This window comes from Ranitomeya imitator, chromosome 8 (genome assembly GCF_032444005.1).
Source record: "Ranitomeya imitator isolate aRanImi1 chromosome 8, aRanImi1.pri, whole genome shotgun sequence".
NCBI classification, from domain to species: domain Eukaryota; kingdom Metazoa; phylum Chordata; class Amphibia; order Anura; family Dendrobatidae; genus Ranitomeya; species Ranitomeya imitator.
In genome coordinates, this window is record NC_091289.1 from 65455669 (window position 1) to 65470574 (window position 14906).

At 51.1% G+C, this 14906-nt stretch overlaps 1 protein-coding gene across 1 annotated transcript in view; it reads left to right on the forward strand.

Moving 5' to 3' along the window:
- The first annotated feature begins 867 nt into the window (after positions 1 to 867).
- LOC138647786 (cytochrome P450 2D14-like) overlaps positions 868 to 14906 on the forward strand; it is a 270386-nt gene continuing 256347 nt past the window's right edge. The window contains exon 1 of the mRNA XM_069737044.1: positions 868 to 1194. Within this exon, the coding sequence (XP_069593145.1) occupies positions 1000 to 1194 (195 nt within the window). The 5' untranslated portion in view covers positions 868 to 999. The remainder of the gene's footprint in view (positions 1195 to 14906) is intronic.

The window sequence follows — 14906 nt, forward strand, 5'->3', positions numbered from 1 at the left end:
GTACTGCTTGGGACCTTGTGTGTTGCTTGGGGATCCTGTGTGCTGCATGGGTCCCTGTGCGGTGCCTGGGGCCCCTGTGTGCTGCCAGGGCTCTGTGTGCTGCATGGGGCCCTGTGTTCTGTCTGGGGCCCTGTGCACTGCCTGGGGCCGTGTACGTTGCCTGGGGCCCTTGTGCGCTGCCTTGGTGCCCTTTGCACTGCCTGGAGCCCTGTGTGCTGCCTGGGGCTCCTGTTTGCTGCCTGGGGCCCCGTGCGCTGCCTGGAGCCCCCCTGCGCTTCCTGTGACCCCTGTGCGCTGCCTGGCACCATGTGCACTGCCTGGGGCCCGTGTGCTGCCTGGGGCCCCTGTGGGCTGCATGGGGCCCTGTGGGCTGCCTGGGGCCCCTGTGCGCTGCTTGGGGCCCCATGCGCTGCCTGTGTCCCCTGTGCTCTGCCTGGGGCCCCATGCGCTGCCTGTGGCCCCTGTGCGCTGCCTGGGGCCCCATGCGCTTCCTGGGGCCCCTGTGTGCTGCCTGGGGCCCCATTATTAAGAATGTCACTCAATGGTTCTCAAAAGCCTAAAAAATCTGATCTACAGTAGCTGGGGTATATTCTGACCTGGTGGGGTATAAACTGGACTAGTCCAATTTGTACCCCGGGGTATAGTTTGGGCTAGGCCAGAATATACCCGGGCCACTTTAACCGCAGGTATATTCTGGGCGGGGGGTTAATCTGGCCTGTTACACCAGCACACTTCAGAACACCTCTGCCCATCCTGGATTGCCCACTTTATGACGTGGTTTGCATATACCCCACCCATTTTGGCTCAGCAGTAGTCCGTGTCACTCAGGGACAGTTGGCAGCTATGATATAAGGGCGGATCCAGGGAGCTATTTACTGCTTATTACAGTGGATACAGAGGTCTAGTTCGATTTCTTACAGAGAAGGGATTTATACACTTGTACAGCGAGATCTGTGAGCGAGTAGTAATAACAGCGAGTAGACGCAGCCCAGAGAGGAGATGGCGGAGTTTATCTCCCTGTTGTTTTCCAATGGATATTTATTGGGTGCAACATTCATTGTTTGCCTTTTCCTCTTGGACTTTATGAAGAGCAGGAAGAATGGATCACACTTTCCTCCAGGGCCAAGAGGTCTTCCATTTCTTGGTAACATTCTGCAAGTAGACTTCAGAAATCCTGCAGTAACATTTCATCAGGTACAGTATGTGCTATTATTGGACAGATACAAGTATCATGCAGACTTCTGTGCATGAACACTAACGAAAAGCATATAAAGGCTTCCTGAAATACATGTATGTCCTTCCTTACCTTTCTTCTTGGCTTACATTGCCCTAAATTCATACCCTGAGATTTTCAGCTTTGGAACATAATATGATGTGTGATACTGTGTGTTATGTGACTATATGTTGCCACCCAGTGGTACTTTTGCATACAGCAGTGTGGGAGAAGAAAACTTCTCACTCTACTGAATGTTTTAGGTAACCCTGTCCACAATCTGCAGGCTGTCCCCTATCTAACAATCCTGACAATCTGATATTTTTCTCTTCCAAAAATCACAGACAGCTTCATGTAAACATTATTATTTCCTTTGTTTAAAATAAGAAAAAGTCATATATACATTATATAATATGGTGAAAATCACAATGTAAATATACATAATAATGAGCATGATGCAGGATAGAAATCTTCACCATGCTTTTATTTTCCAGCGTTTTTTTCCTGCAATGTCTTTCTGTGATTTTGAAAAGCCCATGTACTTATATTACACTATAAAGTGCTGCAGATTTGCTGTGCCGAATCCACATAGGAAATTTGCGATGTGTGAACTTGGCCTCCAAGCAATTCATTATTCATAATTTAACCTCCGAGTAGTAAAACTGTATTAGAAAGAGTTAAATAGAACTGTCCCCCTCTCAATCATAAGAATTAACTCGATCTCAAGTCCCTTTCAGGAATTTTTAAGACGTTTTCTTCGTCTTTTGATTTTAAGTTGGTAGCCTCCTATTTTCGTCAACCATTCAGTCCTCTCGACAGCAGATCTCTGTAGTGTCGAACCATAATGTCCTCGAGGTCTATCTGGGAGTTTCATGAAATGGGAATCCACCACTGAGATGATGAAGTATGAGAAGAGCCATGCCTGACTTGAAGCACCACTGGGTGTCTCAGCTTAAAGCCTACATTCTTCTGAAGTAATGTAGAACAGATAAAACTGAAAGCTCTTCATCACTTGGTGACTTCACCTGAAAGATCTTGAAAGAGAAGAAGACTCATACCTCTAATCATTAGGGGATGACAGACTCACCTATCGGCCTAGATGGTGTCATTCTAATTTGTGAAGTCTGAACACTTTGCTATATCTTGCCTTGGTTTCTTGTTGCCCACCGTTTCTTGGTCCGATCTTGGACACTTAATGGGCTCTTTCCACCTTACCTCTGTCCGAAACGCCTAAGCTTTAGGATGTCCGCCAAACATCTAAATTGGGGGCCTTTAGTAAGGCCCTTGTGCCTCATTTCTCCCCTGATTGACTGAGCCCACACTCCCTGTATCACCCCTGACTTATTGAGCCCCTCCTTTCTGCATAACCCCTGATTAGCTATGCTCCCCTCTTCAATGGCGGACACAGACAGAAGAGGGCCCCTTTTCAAGAACAGTATATGGACCCTTATCATAATGCACAATCCAACCTGCTTTAGAGAAGAAAATGGGCCCCTATACTTCTTGGGACCCTGTGCAGCTGCACAGATTGCACCAGTGATATTTGGTTTTGCAATTTATATACTCTATCAATACCTATTTCTTCTGTTTTCTATTTATGGCACATTGATATGGGTCTGCTTTATATATTTGTATTTATTTATATGATTATACATATACACTATCATATACATATACACTGTATGTGATGTCCCATATGGCATTTTGTTTTTCCGATAGCTGAACTTAGAGGAGTACAATTAGGGACTGTTTGTTATAGAGGAATTTTTTAGTATTTTTATAAATATTAATAAAAGTTTTTTTTAAGGGATTTCTTTGTCCGCTTTGGTTATCCAGGTATAAAAGACAGGCAGTGAGGGAAGTGACAGCCATCAGAAGCAGGTCATCACATTGCTAGCACAGGTACTGGACATCTTTTGCCTGGGCATAGTAACAAATTATGGCTAGTTATAACAAATTATAATGATTATATTGCACATAAAAACATTTCACATCATATATTCAACACTACAGATTTGCAACACAAATTAATTAAATGATTACCCAAATATTGATAGTATTTTATTTTCAACTCATTCAAGAGCCTTTTAGTAAACAACATTTTTGGTTTTTCCTTCCACTGCAAAGATGAACAGATTTCCAACATCATCCCGTCAGCCAGAGCCACCGGCCTACTACCCCTAATATCCAAATCATCCCATCAGCCAGAGCCACCGGCCTACTACCCCTAATATCCAAATCATCCCATCAGCCAGAGCCACCGGACTACTACCCCTAATATCCCAATCATCCCGTCAGCCAGAGCCACCGGCCTACTACCCCTAATATCCAAATCATCCCATCAGCCAGAGCCACCGGCCTACTACCCCTAATATCCAAATCATCCCATCAGCCAGAGCCACCGGCCTACTACCCCTAATATCCAAATCATTCCATCAGCCAGAGCCACCGGCCTACTACCCCTAATATCCAAATCATCCCATCAGCCAGAGCCACCAGCCTACTACCCCTAATATCCAAATCATCCCATCAGCCAGAGCCACCGGACTACTACCCCTAATATCTCAATCATCCCGTCAGCCAGAGCCACCGGACTACTACCCCTAATATCCCAATCATCCCATCAGCCAGAGCCACCGGCCTACTACCCCTAATATCCAAATCATCCCATCAGCCAGAGCCACCGGACTACTACCCCTAATATCCCAATCATCCCATCAGCCAGAGCCACCGGACTACTACCCCTAATATCTCAATCATCCCGTCAGCCAGAGCCACCGGCCTACTACCCCTAATATCCAAATCATCCCATCAGCCAGAGCCACCGGACTACTACCCCTAATATCTCAATCATCCCGTCAGCCAGAGCCACCGGACTACTACCCCTAATATCCCAATCATCCCATCAGCCAGAGCCACCGGACTACTACCCCTAATATCCAAATCATCCCATCAGCCAGAGCCACCGGACTACTACCCCTAATATCCCAATCATCCCGTCAGCCAGAGCCACCGGCCTACTACCCCTAATATCCAAATCATCCCATCAGCCAGAGCCACCGGCCTACTACCCCTAATATCCAAATCATCCCATCAGCCAGAGCCACCGGACTACTACCCCTAATATCCAAATCATCCCATCAGCCAGAGCCACCGGACTACTACCCCTAATATCCAAATCATCCCATCAGCCAGAGCCACCGGACTACTACCCCTAATATCCCAATCATCCCGTCAGCCAGAGCCACCGGCCTACTACCCCTAATATCCAAATCATCCCATCAGCCAGAGCCACCGGCCTACTACCCCTAATATCCAAATCATCCCATCAGCCAGAGCCACCGGACTACTACCCCTAATATCCAAATCATCCCATCAGCCAGAGCCACCGGACTACTACCCCTAATATCCAAATCATCCCATCAGCCAGATCCACCGGACTACTACCCTTAATATCTCAATCATCCCATCAGCCAGAGCCACCAGACTACTACCCCTAATATCCCAATCATCCCGTCAGCCAGAACCACCGGACTACTACCCCTAATATCCCAATCATCCCGTCAGCCAGAGCCACCGGCCTACTACCCCTAATATCCAAATCATCCCATCAGCCAGAGCCACCGGACTACTACCCCTAATATCCAAATCATCCCATCAGCCAGAGCCACCGGACTACTACCCCTAATATCTCAATCATCCCTTCAGCCAGAGCCACCGGCCGACTACCCCTAATATCCAAATCATCCCATCAGCCAGAGCCACCGGACTACTACCCCTAATATCCAAATCATCCCATCAGCCAGAGCCACCGGACTACTACCCCTAATATCCCAATCATCCCGTCAGCCAGAGCCACCGGACTACTACCCCTAATATCCCAATCATCCCATCAGCCAGAGCCACCGGCCTACTACCCCTAATATCTCAATCATCCCGTCAGCCAGAGCCACCGGCCTACTACCCCTAATATCTCAATCATCCCGTCAGCCAGAGCCACCGGACTACTACCCCTAATATCCCAATCATCCCTTCAGCCAGAGCCACCGGCATACTACCCCTAATATCCCAATCATCCCGTCAGCCAGAGCCACAGGACTACTACCCCTAATATCCCAATCATCCCGTCAGCCAGAGCCACCGGACTACTACCCCTAATATCTCAATCATCCCGTCAGCCAGAGCCACCGGCCTACTACCCCTAATATCTCAATCATCCCTTCAGCCAGAGCCACCGGACTACTACCCCTAATATCCCAATCATCCCGTCAGCCAGAGCCACCGGCCTACTACCCCTAATATCTCAATCATCCCTTCAGCCAGAGCCACAGGACTACTACCCCTAATATCCCAATCATCCCGTCAGCCAGAGCCACCGGACTACTACCCCTAATATCTCAATCATCCCATCAGCCAGAGCCACCGGAATACTACCCCTAATATCTCAATCATCCCATCAGCCAGAGCCACCAGACTACTACCCCTAATATCCCAATCATCCCGTCAGCCAGAGCCACCGGACTACTACCCCTAATATCCCAATCATCCCATCAGCCAGAGCCACCGGCATACTACCCCTAATATCCCAATCATCCCGTCAGCCAGAGCCACCGGCCTACTACCCCTAATATCCCAATCATCCCATCAGCCAGAGCCACCAGACTACTACCCCTAATATCCCAATCATCCCGTCAGCCAGAGCCACCAGACTACTACCCCTAATATCCCAATCATCCCGTCAGCCAGAGCCACCGGACTACTACCCCTAATATCCCAATCATCCCGTCAGCCAGAGCCACCGGACTACTACCCCTAATATCCCAATCATCCCGTCAGCCAGAGCCACCGGCCTACTACCCCTAATATCCAAATCATCCCATCAGCCAGAGCCACCGGACTACTACCCCTAATATCCAAATCATCCCATCAGCCAGAGCCACCGGCCTACTACCCCTAATATCCAAATCATCCCATCAGCCAGAGCCACCGGACTACTACCCCTAATATCCCAATCATCCCGTCAGCCAGAGCCACCGGACTACTACCCCTAATATCCCAATCATCCCGTCAGCCAGAGCCACCGGCCTACTACCCCTAATATCCCAATCATCCCATCAGCCAGAGCCACCAGACTACTACCCCTAATATCCCAATCATCCCGTCAGCCAGAGCCACCAGACTACTACCCCTAATATCCCAATCATCCCGTCAGCCGGAGCCACCGGACTACTACCCCTAATATCCCAATCATCCCGTCAGCCAGAGCCACCGGACTACTACCCCTAATATCCCAATCATCCCGTCAGCCAGAGCCACCGGCCTACTACCCCTAATATCCAAATCATCCCATCAGCCAGAGCCACCGGACTACTACCCCTAATATCCAAATCATCCCATCAGCCAGAGCCACCGGCCTACTACCCCTAATATCCAAATCATCCCATCAGCCAGAGCCACCGGACTACTACCCCTAATATCCCAATCATCCCGTCAGCCAGAGCCACCGGACTACTACCCCTAATATCCCAATCATCCCGTCAGCCAGAGCCACCGGACTACTACCCCTAATATCCCAATCATCCCGTCAGCCAGAGCCACCGGACTACTACCCCTAATATCTCAATCATCCCGTCAGCCAGAGCCACCGGACTACTACCCCTAATATCCAAATCATCCCATCAGCCAGAGCCACCGGCCTACTACCCCTAATATCCCAATCATCCCGTCAGCCAGAGCCACCGGACTACTACCCCTAATATCCCAATCATCCCATCAGCCAGAGCCACCGGCATACTACCCCTAATATCTCAATCATCCCTTCAGCCAGAGCCACCGGCCGACTACCCCTAATATCCAAATCATCCCATCAGCCAGAGCCACCGGACTACTACCCCTAATATCCCAATCATCCCGTCAGCCAGAGCCACCGGCCTACTACCCCTAATATCCAAATCATCCCATCAGCCAGAGCCACCGGACTACTACCCCTAATATCCCAATCATCCCGTCAGCCAGAGCCACCGGACTACTACCCCTAATATCCCAATCATCCCATCAGCCAGAGCCACCGGCATACTACCCCTAATATCCCAATCATCCCGTCAGCCAGAGCCACCGGCATACTACCCCTAATATCTCAATCATCCCGTCAGCCAGAGCCACCGGCATACTACCCCTAATATCCCAATCATCCCGTCAGCCAGAGCCACCGGACTACTACCCCTAATATCTCAATCATCCCGTCAGCCAGAGCCACCGGACTACTACCCCTAATATCTCAATCATCCCATCAGCCAGAGCCACCGGAATACTACCCCTAATATCTCAATCATCCCGTCAGCCAGAGCCACCGGCATACTACCCCTAATATCCCAATCATCCCGTCAGCCAGAGCCACCGGACTACTACCCCTAATATCTCAATCATCCCATCAGCCAGAGCCACCGGAATACTACCCCTAATATCTCAATCATCCCGTCAGCCAGAGCCACCGGACTACTACCCCTAATATCTCAATCATCCCTTCAGCCAGAGCCACCGGCCTATCACCCCTAATATCCCAATCATCCCGTCAGCCAGAGCCACCGGACTACTACCCCTAATATCCCAATCATCCCATCAGCCAGAGCCACCGGACTACTACCCCTAATATCTCAATCATCCCATCAGCCAGAGCCACCGGACTACTACCCCTAATATCCCAATCATCCCATCAGCCAGAGCCACCGGACTACTACCCCTAATATCTCAATCATCCCATCAGCCAGAGCCACCGGACTACTACCCCTAATATCTCAATCATCCCATCAGCCAGAGCCTCCGGACTACTACCCCTAATATCCCAATCATCCCTTCAGCCAGAGCCACCGGACTACTACCCCTAATATCTCAATCATCCCGTCAGCCAGAGCCACCGGCATACTACCCCTAATATCCCAATCATCCCATCAGCCAGAGCCACCGGCATACTACCCCTAATATCCCAATCATCCCATCAGCCAGAGCCACCGGACTACTACCCCTAATATCTCAATCATCCCGTCAGCCAGAGCCACCGGCCTACTACCCCTAATATCCCAATCATCCCATCAGCCAGAGCCACCGGACTACTACCCCTAATATCTCAATCATCCCTTCAGCCAGAGCCACCGGCATACTACCCCTAATATCCCAATCATCCCATCAGCCAGAGCCACCGGCCTATCACCCCTAATATCCCAATCATCCCGTCAGCCAGAGCCACCGGACTACTACCTCTAATATCCCAATCATCCCGTCAGCCAGAGCCACCGGACTACTACCCCTAATATCTCAATCATCCCATCAGCCAGAGCCACCGGACTACTACCTCTAATATCCCAATCATCCCGTCAGCCAGAGCCACCGGACTACTACCCCTAATATCTCAATCATCCCATCAGCCAGAGCCACCGGACTACTACCCCTAATATCTCAATCATCCCGTCAGCCAGAGCCACCGGACTACTACCCCTAATATCTCAATCATCCCGTCAGCCAGAGCCACCGGCATACTACCCCTAATATCCCAATCATCCCGTCAGCCAGAGCCACCGGACTACTACCCCTAATATCCCAATCATCCCGTCAGCCAGAGCCACCGGACTACTACCCCTAATATCTCAATCATCCCATCAGCCAGAGCCACCGGACTACTACCCAAAATATCCCAATCATCCCATCAGCCAGAGCCACCAGACTACTACCCCTAATATCCCAATCATCCCATCAGCCAGAGCCACCGGACTACTACCCCTAATATCTCAATCATCCCATCAGCCAGAGCCACCGGACTACTACCCCTAATATCTCAATCATCCCATCAGCCAGAGCCACCGGACTACTACCCCTAATATCTCAATCATCCCGTCAGCCAGAGCCACCGGCATACTACCCCTAATATCCCAATCATCCCATCAGCCAGAGCCACCGGACTACTACCCCTAATATCCCAATCATCCCATCAGCCAGAGCCACCGGACTACTACCCCTAATATCTCAATCATCCCGTCAGCCAGAGCCACCGGCATACTACCCCTAATATCCCAATCATCCCATCAGCCAGAGCCACCGGACTACTACCCCTAATATCCCAATCATCCCATCAGCCAGAGCCACCGGAATACTACCCCTAATATCCCAATCATCCCATCAGCCAGAGCCACCGGACTACTACCCCTAATATCTCAATCATCCCGTCAGCCAGAGCCACCGGCCTACTACCCCTAATATCTCAATCATCCCATCAGCCAGAGCCACCGGACTACTACCCCTAATATCTCAATCATCCCGTCAGCCAGAGCCACCGGCATACTACCCCTAATATCTCAATCATCCCATCAGCCAGAGCCACCGGAATACTACCCCTAATATCCCAATCATCCCATCAGCCAGAGCCAACGGACTACTACCCCTAATATCTCAATCATCCCGTCAGCCAGAGCCACCGGCATACTACCCCTAATATCCCAATCATCCCGTCAGCCAGAGCCACCGGACTACTACCCCTAATATCTCAATCATCCCATCAGCCAGAGCCACCGGAATACTACCCCTAATATCTCAATCATCCCATCAGCCAGAGCCACCGGACTACTACCCCTAATATCTCAATCATCCCATCAGCCAGAGCCACCGGACTACTACCCCTAATATCTCAATCATCCCATCAGCCAGAGCCACCGGACTACTACCCCTAATATCTCAATCATCCCGTCAGCCAGAGCCACCGGCATACTACCCCTAATATCCCAATCATCCCATCAGCCAGAGCCACCGGACTACTACCCCTAATATCTCAATCATCCCGTCAGCCAGAGCCACCGGCATACTACCCCTAATATCCCAATCATCCCATCAGCCAGAGCCACCGGAATACTACCCCTAATATCCCAATCATCCCATCAGCCAGAGCCACCGGACTACTACCCCTAATATCTCAATCATCCCGTCAGCCAGAGCCACCGGCCTACTACCCCTAATATCTCAATCATCCCATCAGCCAGAGCCACCGGACTACTACCCCTAATATCTCAATCATCCCGTCAGCCAGAGCCACCGGCATACTACCCCTAATATCTCAATCATCCCATCAGCCAGAGCCACCGGAATACTACCCCTAATATCCCAATCATCCCATCAGCCAGAGCCAACGGACTACTACCCCTAATATCTCAATCATCCCGTCAGCCAGAGCCACCGGCATACTACCCCTAATATCCCAATCATCCCGTCAGCCAGAGCCACCGGACTACTACCCCTAATATCTCAATCATCCCATCAGCCAGAGCCACCGGAATACTACCCCTAATATCTCAATCATCCCATCAGCCAGAGCCACCGGACTACTACCCCTAATATCTCAATCATCCCATCAGCCAGAGCCACCGGACTACTACCCCTAATATCTCAATCATCCCATCAGCCAGAGCCACCGGAATACTACCCCTAATATCTCAATCATCCCATCAGCCAGAGCCACCAGACTACTACCCCTAATATCCCAATCATCCCGTCAGCAAGAGCCACCGGATTACTACCCCTAATATCCCAATCATCCCATCAGCCAGAGCCACCGGCATACTACCCCTAATATCCCAATCATCCCGTCAGCCAGAGCCACCGGACTACTACCCCTAATATCCCAATCATCCCATCAGCCAGAGCCACCAGACTACTACCCCTAATATCCCAATCATCCCGTCAGCCAGAGCCACCGGACTACTACCCCTAATATCCCAATCATCCCGTCAGCCAGAGCCACCGGACTACTACCCCTAATATCCCAATCATCCCGTCAGCCAGAGCCACCGGCCTACTACCCCTAATATCCAAATCATCCCATCAGCCAGAGCCACCGGACTACTACCCCTAATATCCAAATCATCCCATCAGCCAGAGCCACCGGACTACTACCCCTAATATCCAAATCATCCCATCAGCCAGAGCCACCGGACTACTACCCCTAATATCCCAATCATCCCGTCAGCCAGAGCCACCGGCCTACTACCCCTAATATCCAAATCATCCCATCAGCCAGAGCCACCGGACTACTACCCCTAATATCCAAATCATCCCATCAGCCAGAGCCACCGGCCTACTACCCCTAATATCCAAATCATCCCATCAGCCAGAGCCACCGGACTACTACCCCTAATATCCCAATCATCCCGTCAGCCAGAGCCACCGGACTACTACCCCTTATATCCCAATCATCCCATCAGCCAGAGCCACCGGCATACTACCCCTAATATCTCAATCATCCCATCAGCCAGAGCCACCGGACTACTACCCCTAATATCCCAATCATCCCGTCAGCCAGAGCCACCGGCCTACTACCCCTAATATCCAAATCATTCCATCAGCCAGAGCCACCGGACTACTACCCCTAATATCCCAATCATCCCGTCAGCCAGAGCCACCGGACTACTACCCCTAATATCTCAATCATCCCTTCAGCCAGAGCCACCGGCCTATCACCCCTAATATCCCAATCATCCCATCAGCCAGAGCCACCGGACTACTACCCCTAATATCCCAATCATCCCATCAGCCAGAGCCACCGGCATACTACCCCTAATATCTCAATCATCCCTTCGGCCAGAGCCACCGGCCTATCACCCCTAATATCCCAATCATCCCATCAGCCAGAGCCACCGGAATACTACCCCTAATATCTCAATCATCCCGTCAGCCAGAGCCACCGGCATACTACCCCTAATATCCCAATCATCCCGTCAGCCAGAGCCACCGGACTACTACCCCTAATATCTCAATCATCCCGTCAGCCAGAGCCACCGGACTACTACCCCTAATATCTCAATCATCCCATCAGCCAGAGCCACCGGAATACTACCCCTAATATCTCAATCATCCCATCAGCCAGAGCCACCAGACTACTACCCCTAATATCCCAATCATCCCGTCAGCAAGAGCCACCGGATTACTACCCCTAATATCCCAATCATCCCATCAGCCAGAGCCACCGGCATACTACCCCTAATATCCCAATCATCCCGTCAGCCAGAGCCACCGGACTACTACCCCTAATATCCCAATCATCCCATCAGCCAGAGCCACCAGACTACTACCCCTAATATCCCAATCATCCCGTCAGCCAGAGCCACCGGACTACTACCCCTAATATCCCAATCATCCCGTCAGCCAGAGCCACCGGACTACTACCCCTAATATCCCAATCATCCCGTCAGCCAGAGCCACCGGCCTACTACCCCTAATATCCAAATCATCCCATCAGCCAGAGCCACCGGACTACTACCCCTAATATCCAAATCATCCCATCAGCCAGAGCCACCGGACTACTACCCCTAATATCCAAATCATCCCATCAGCCAGAGCCACCGGACTACTACCCCTAATATCCCAATCATCCCGTCAGCCAGAGCCACCGGCCTACTACCCCTAATATCCAAATCATCCCATCAGCCAGAGCCACCGGACTACTACCCCTAATATCCAAATCATCCCATCAGCCAGAGCCACCGGCCTACTACCCCTAATATCCAAATCATCCCATCAGCCAGAGCCACCGGACTACTACCCCTAATATCCCAATCATCCCGTCAGCCAGAGCCACCGGACTACTACCCCTAATATCCCAATCATCCCATCAGCCAGAGCCACCGGCATACTACCCCTAATATCTCAATCATCCCATCAGCCAGAGCCACCGGACTACTACCCCTAATATCCCAATCATCCCGTCAGCCAGAGCCACCGGCCTACTACCCCTAATATCCAAATCATTCCATCAGCCAGAGCCACCGGACTACTACCCCTAATATCCCAATCATCCCGTCAGCCAGAGCCACCGGACTACTACCCCTAATATCTCAATCATCCCTTCAGCCAGAGCCACCGGCCTATCACCCCTAATATCCCAATCATCCCATCAGCCAGAGCCACCGGACTACTACCCCTAATATCCCAATCATCCCATCAGCCAGAGCCACCGGCATACTACCCCTAATATCTCAATCATCCCTTCAGCCAGAGCCACCGGCCTATCACCCCTAATATCCCAATCATCCCGTCAGCCAGAGCCACCAGACTACTACCCCTAATATCTCAATCATCCCATCAGCCAGAGCCACCGGAATACTACCCCTAATATCTCAATCATCCCGTCAGCCAGAGCCACCGGCATACTACCCCTAATATCCCAATCATCCCGTCAGCCAGAGCCACCGGACTACTACCCCTAATATCCCAATCATCCCATCAGCCAGAGCCACCGGAATACTACCCCTAATATCTCAATCATCCCATCAGCCAGAGCCACCGGAATACTACCCCTAATATCCCAATCATCCCGTCAGCCAGAGCCACCGGACTACTACCCCTAATATCCCAATCATCCCATCAGCCAGAGCCACCGGACTACTACCCCTAATATCTCAATCATCCCATCAGCCAGAGCCACCGGACTACTACCCCTAATATCTGAATCATCCCATCAGCCAGAGCCACCGGCATACTACCCCTAATATCCCAATCATCCCGTCAGCCAGAGCCACCGGCATACTACCCCTAATATCCCAATCATCCCGTCAGCCAGAGCCACCGGCCTACTACCCCTAATATCCAAATCATCCCATCAGCCAGAGCCACCGGACTACTACCCCTAATATCCAAATCATCCCATCAGCCAGAGCCACCGGCCTACTACCCCTAATATCCAAATCATCCCATCAGCCAGAGCCACCGGACTACTACCCCTAATATCCCAATCATCCCGTCAGCCAGAGCCACCGGACTACTACCCCTAATATCCCAATCATCCCATCAGCCAGAGCCACCGGCATACTACCCCTAATATCTCAATCATCCCATCAGCCAGAGCCACCGGAATACTACCCCTAATATCCCAATCATCCCGTCAGCCAGAGCCACCGGCCTACTACCCCTAATATCCAAATCATCCCATCAGCCAGAGCCACCGGACTACTACCCCTAATATCCCAATCATCCCGTCAGCCAGAGCCACCGGCATACTACCCCTAATATCTCAATCATCCCTTCAGCCAGAGCCACCGGCCTATCACCCCTAATATCCCAATCATCCCATCAGCCAGAGCCACCGGACTACTACCCCTAATATCCCAATCATCCCATCAGCCAGAGCCACCGGCATACTACCCCTAATATCTCAATCATCCCTTCAGCCAGAGCCACCGGCCTACTACCCCTAATATCCCAATCATCCCATCAGCCAGAGCCACCGGAATACTACCCCTAATATCTCAATCATCCCGTCAGCCAGAGCCACCGGCATACTACCCCTAATATCCCAATCATCCCGTCAGCCAGAGCCACCGGACTACTACCCCTAATATCCCAATCATCCCATCAGCCAGAGCCACCGGACTACTACCCCTAATATCTCAATCATCCCATCAGCCAGAGCCACCGGACTACTACCCCTAATATCTCAATCATCCCATCAGCCAGAGCCACCGGCATACTACCCCTAATATCCCAATCATCCCATCAGCCAGAGCCACCGGCCTATCACCCCTAATATCCCAATCATCCCATCAGCCAGAGCCACCGGCATACTACCCCTAATATCCCAATCATCCCATCAGCCAGAGCCACCGGACTACTACCCCTAATATCTCAATCATCCCGTCAGCCAGAGCCACCGGCCTATCAC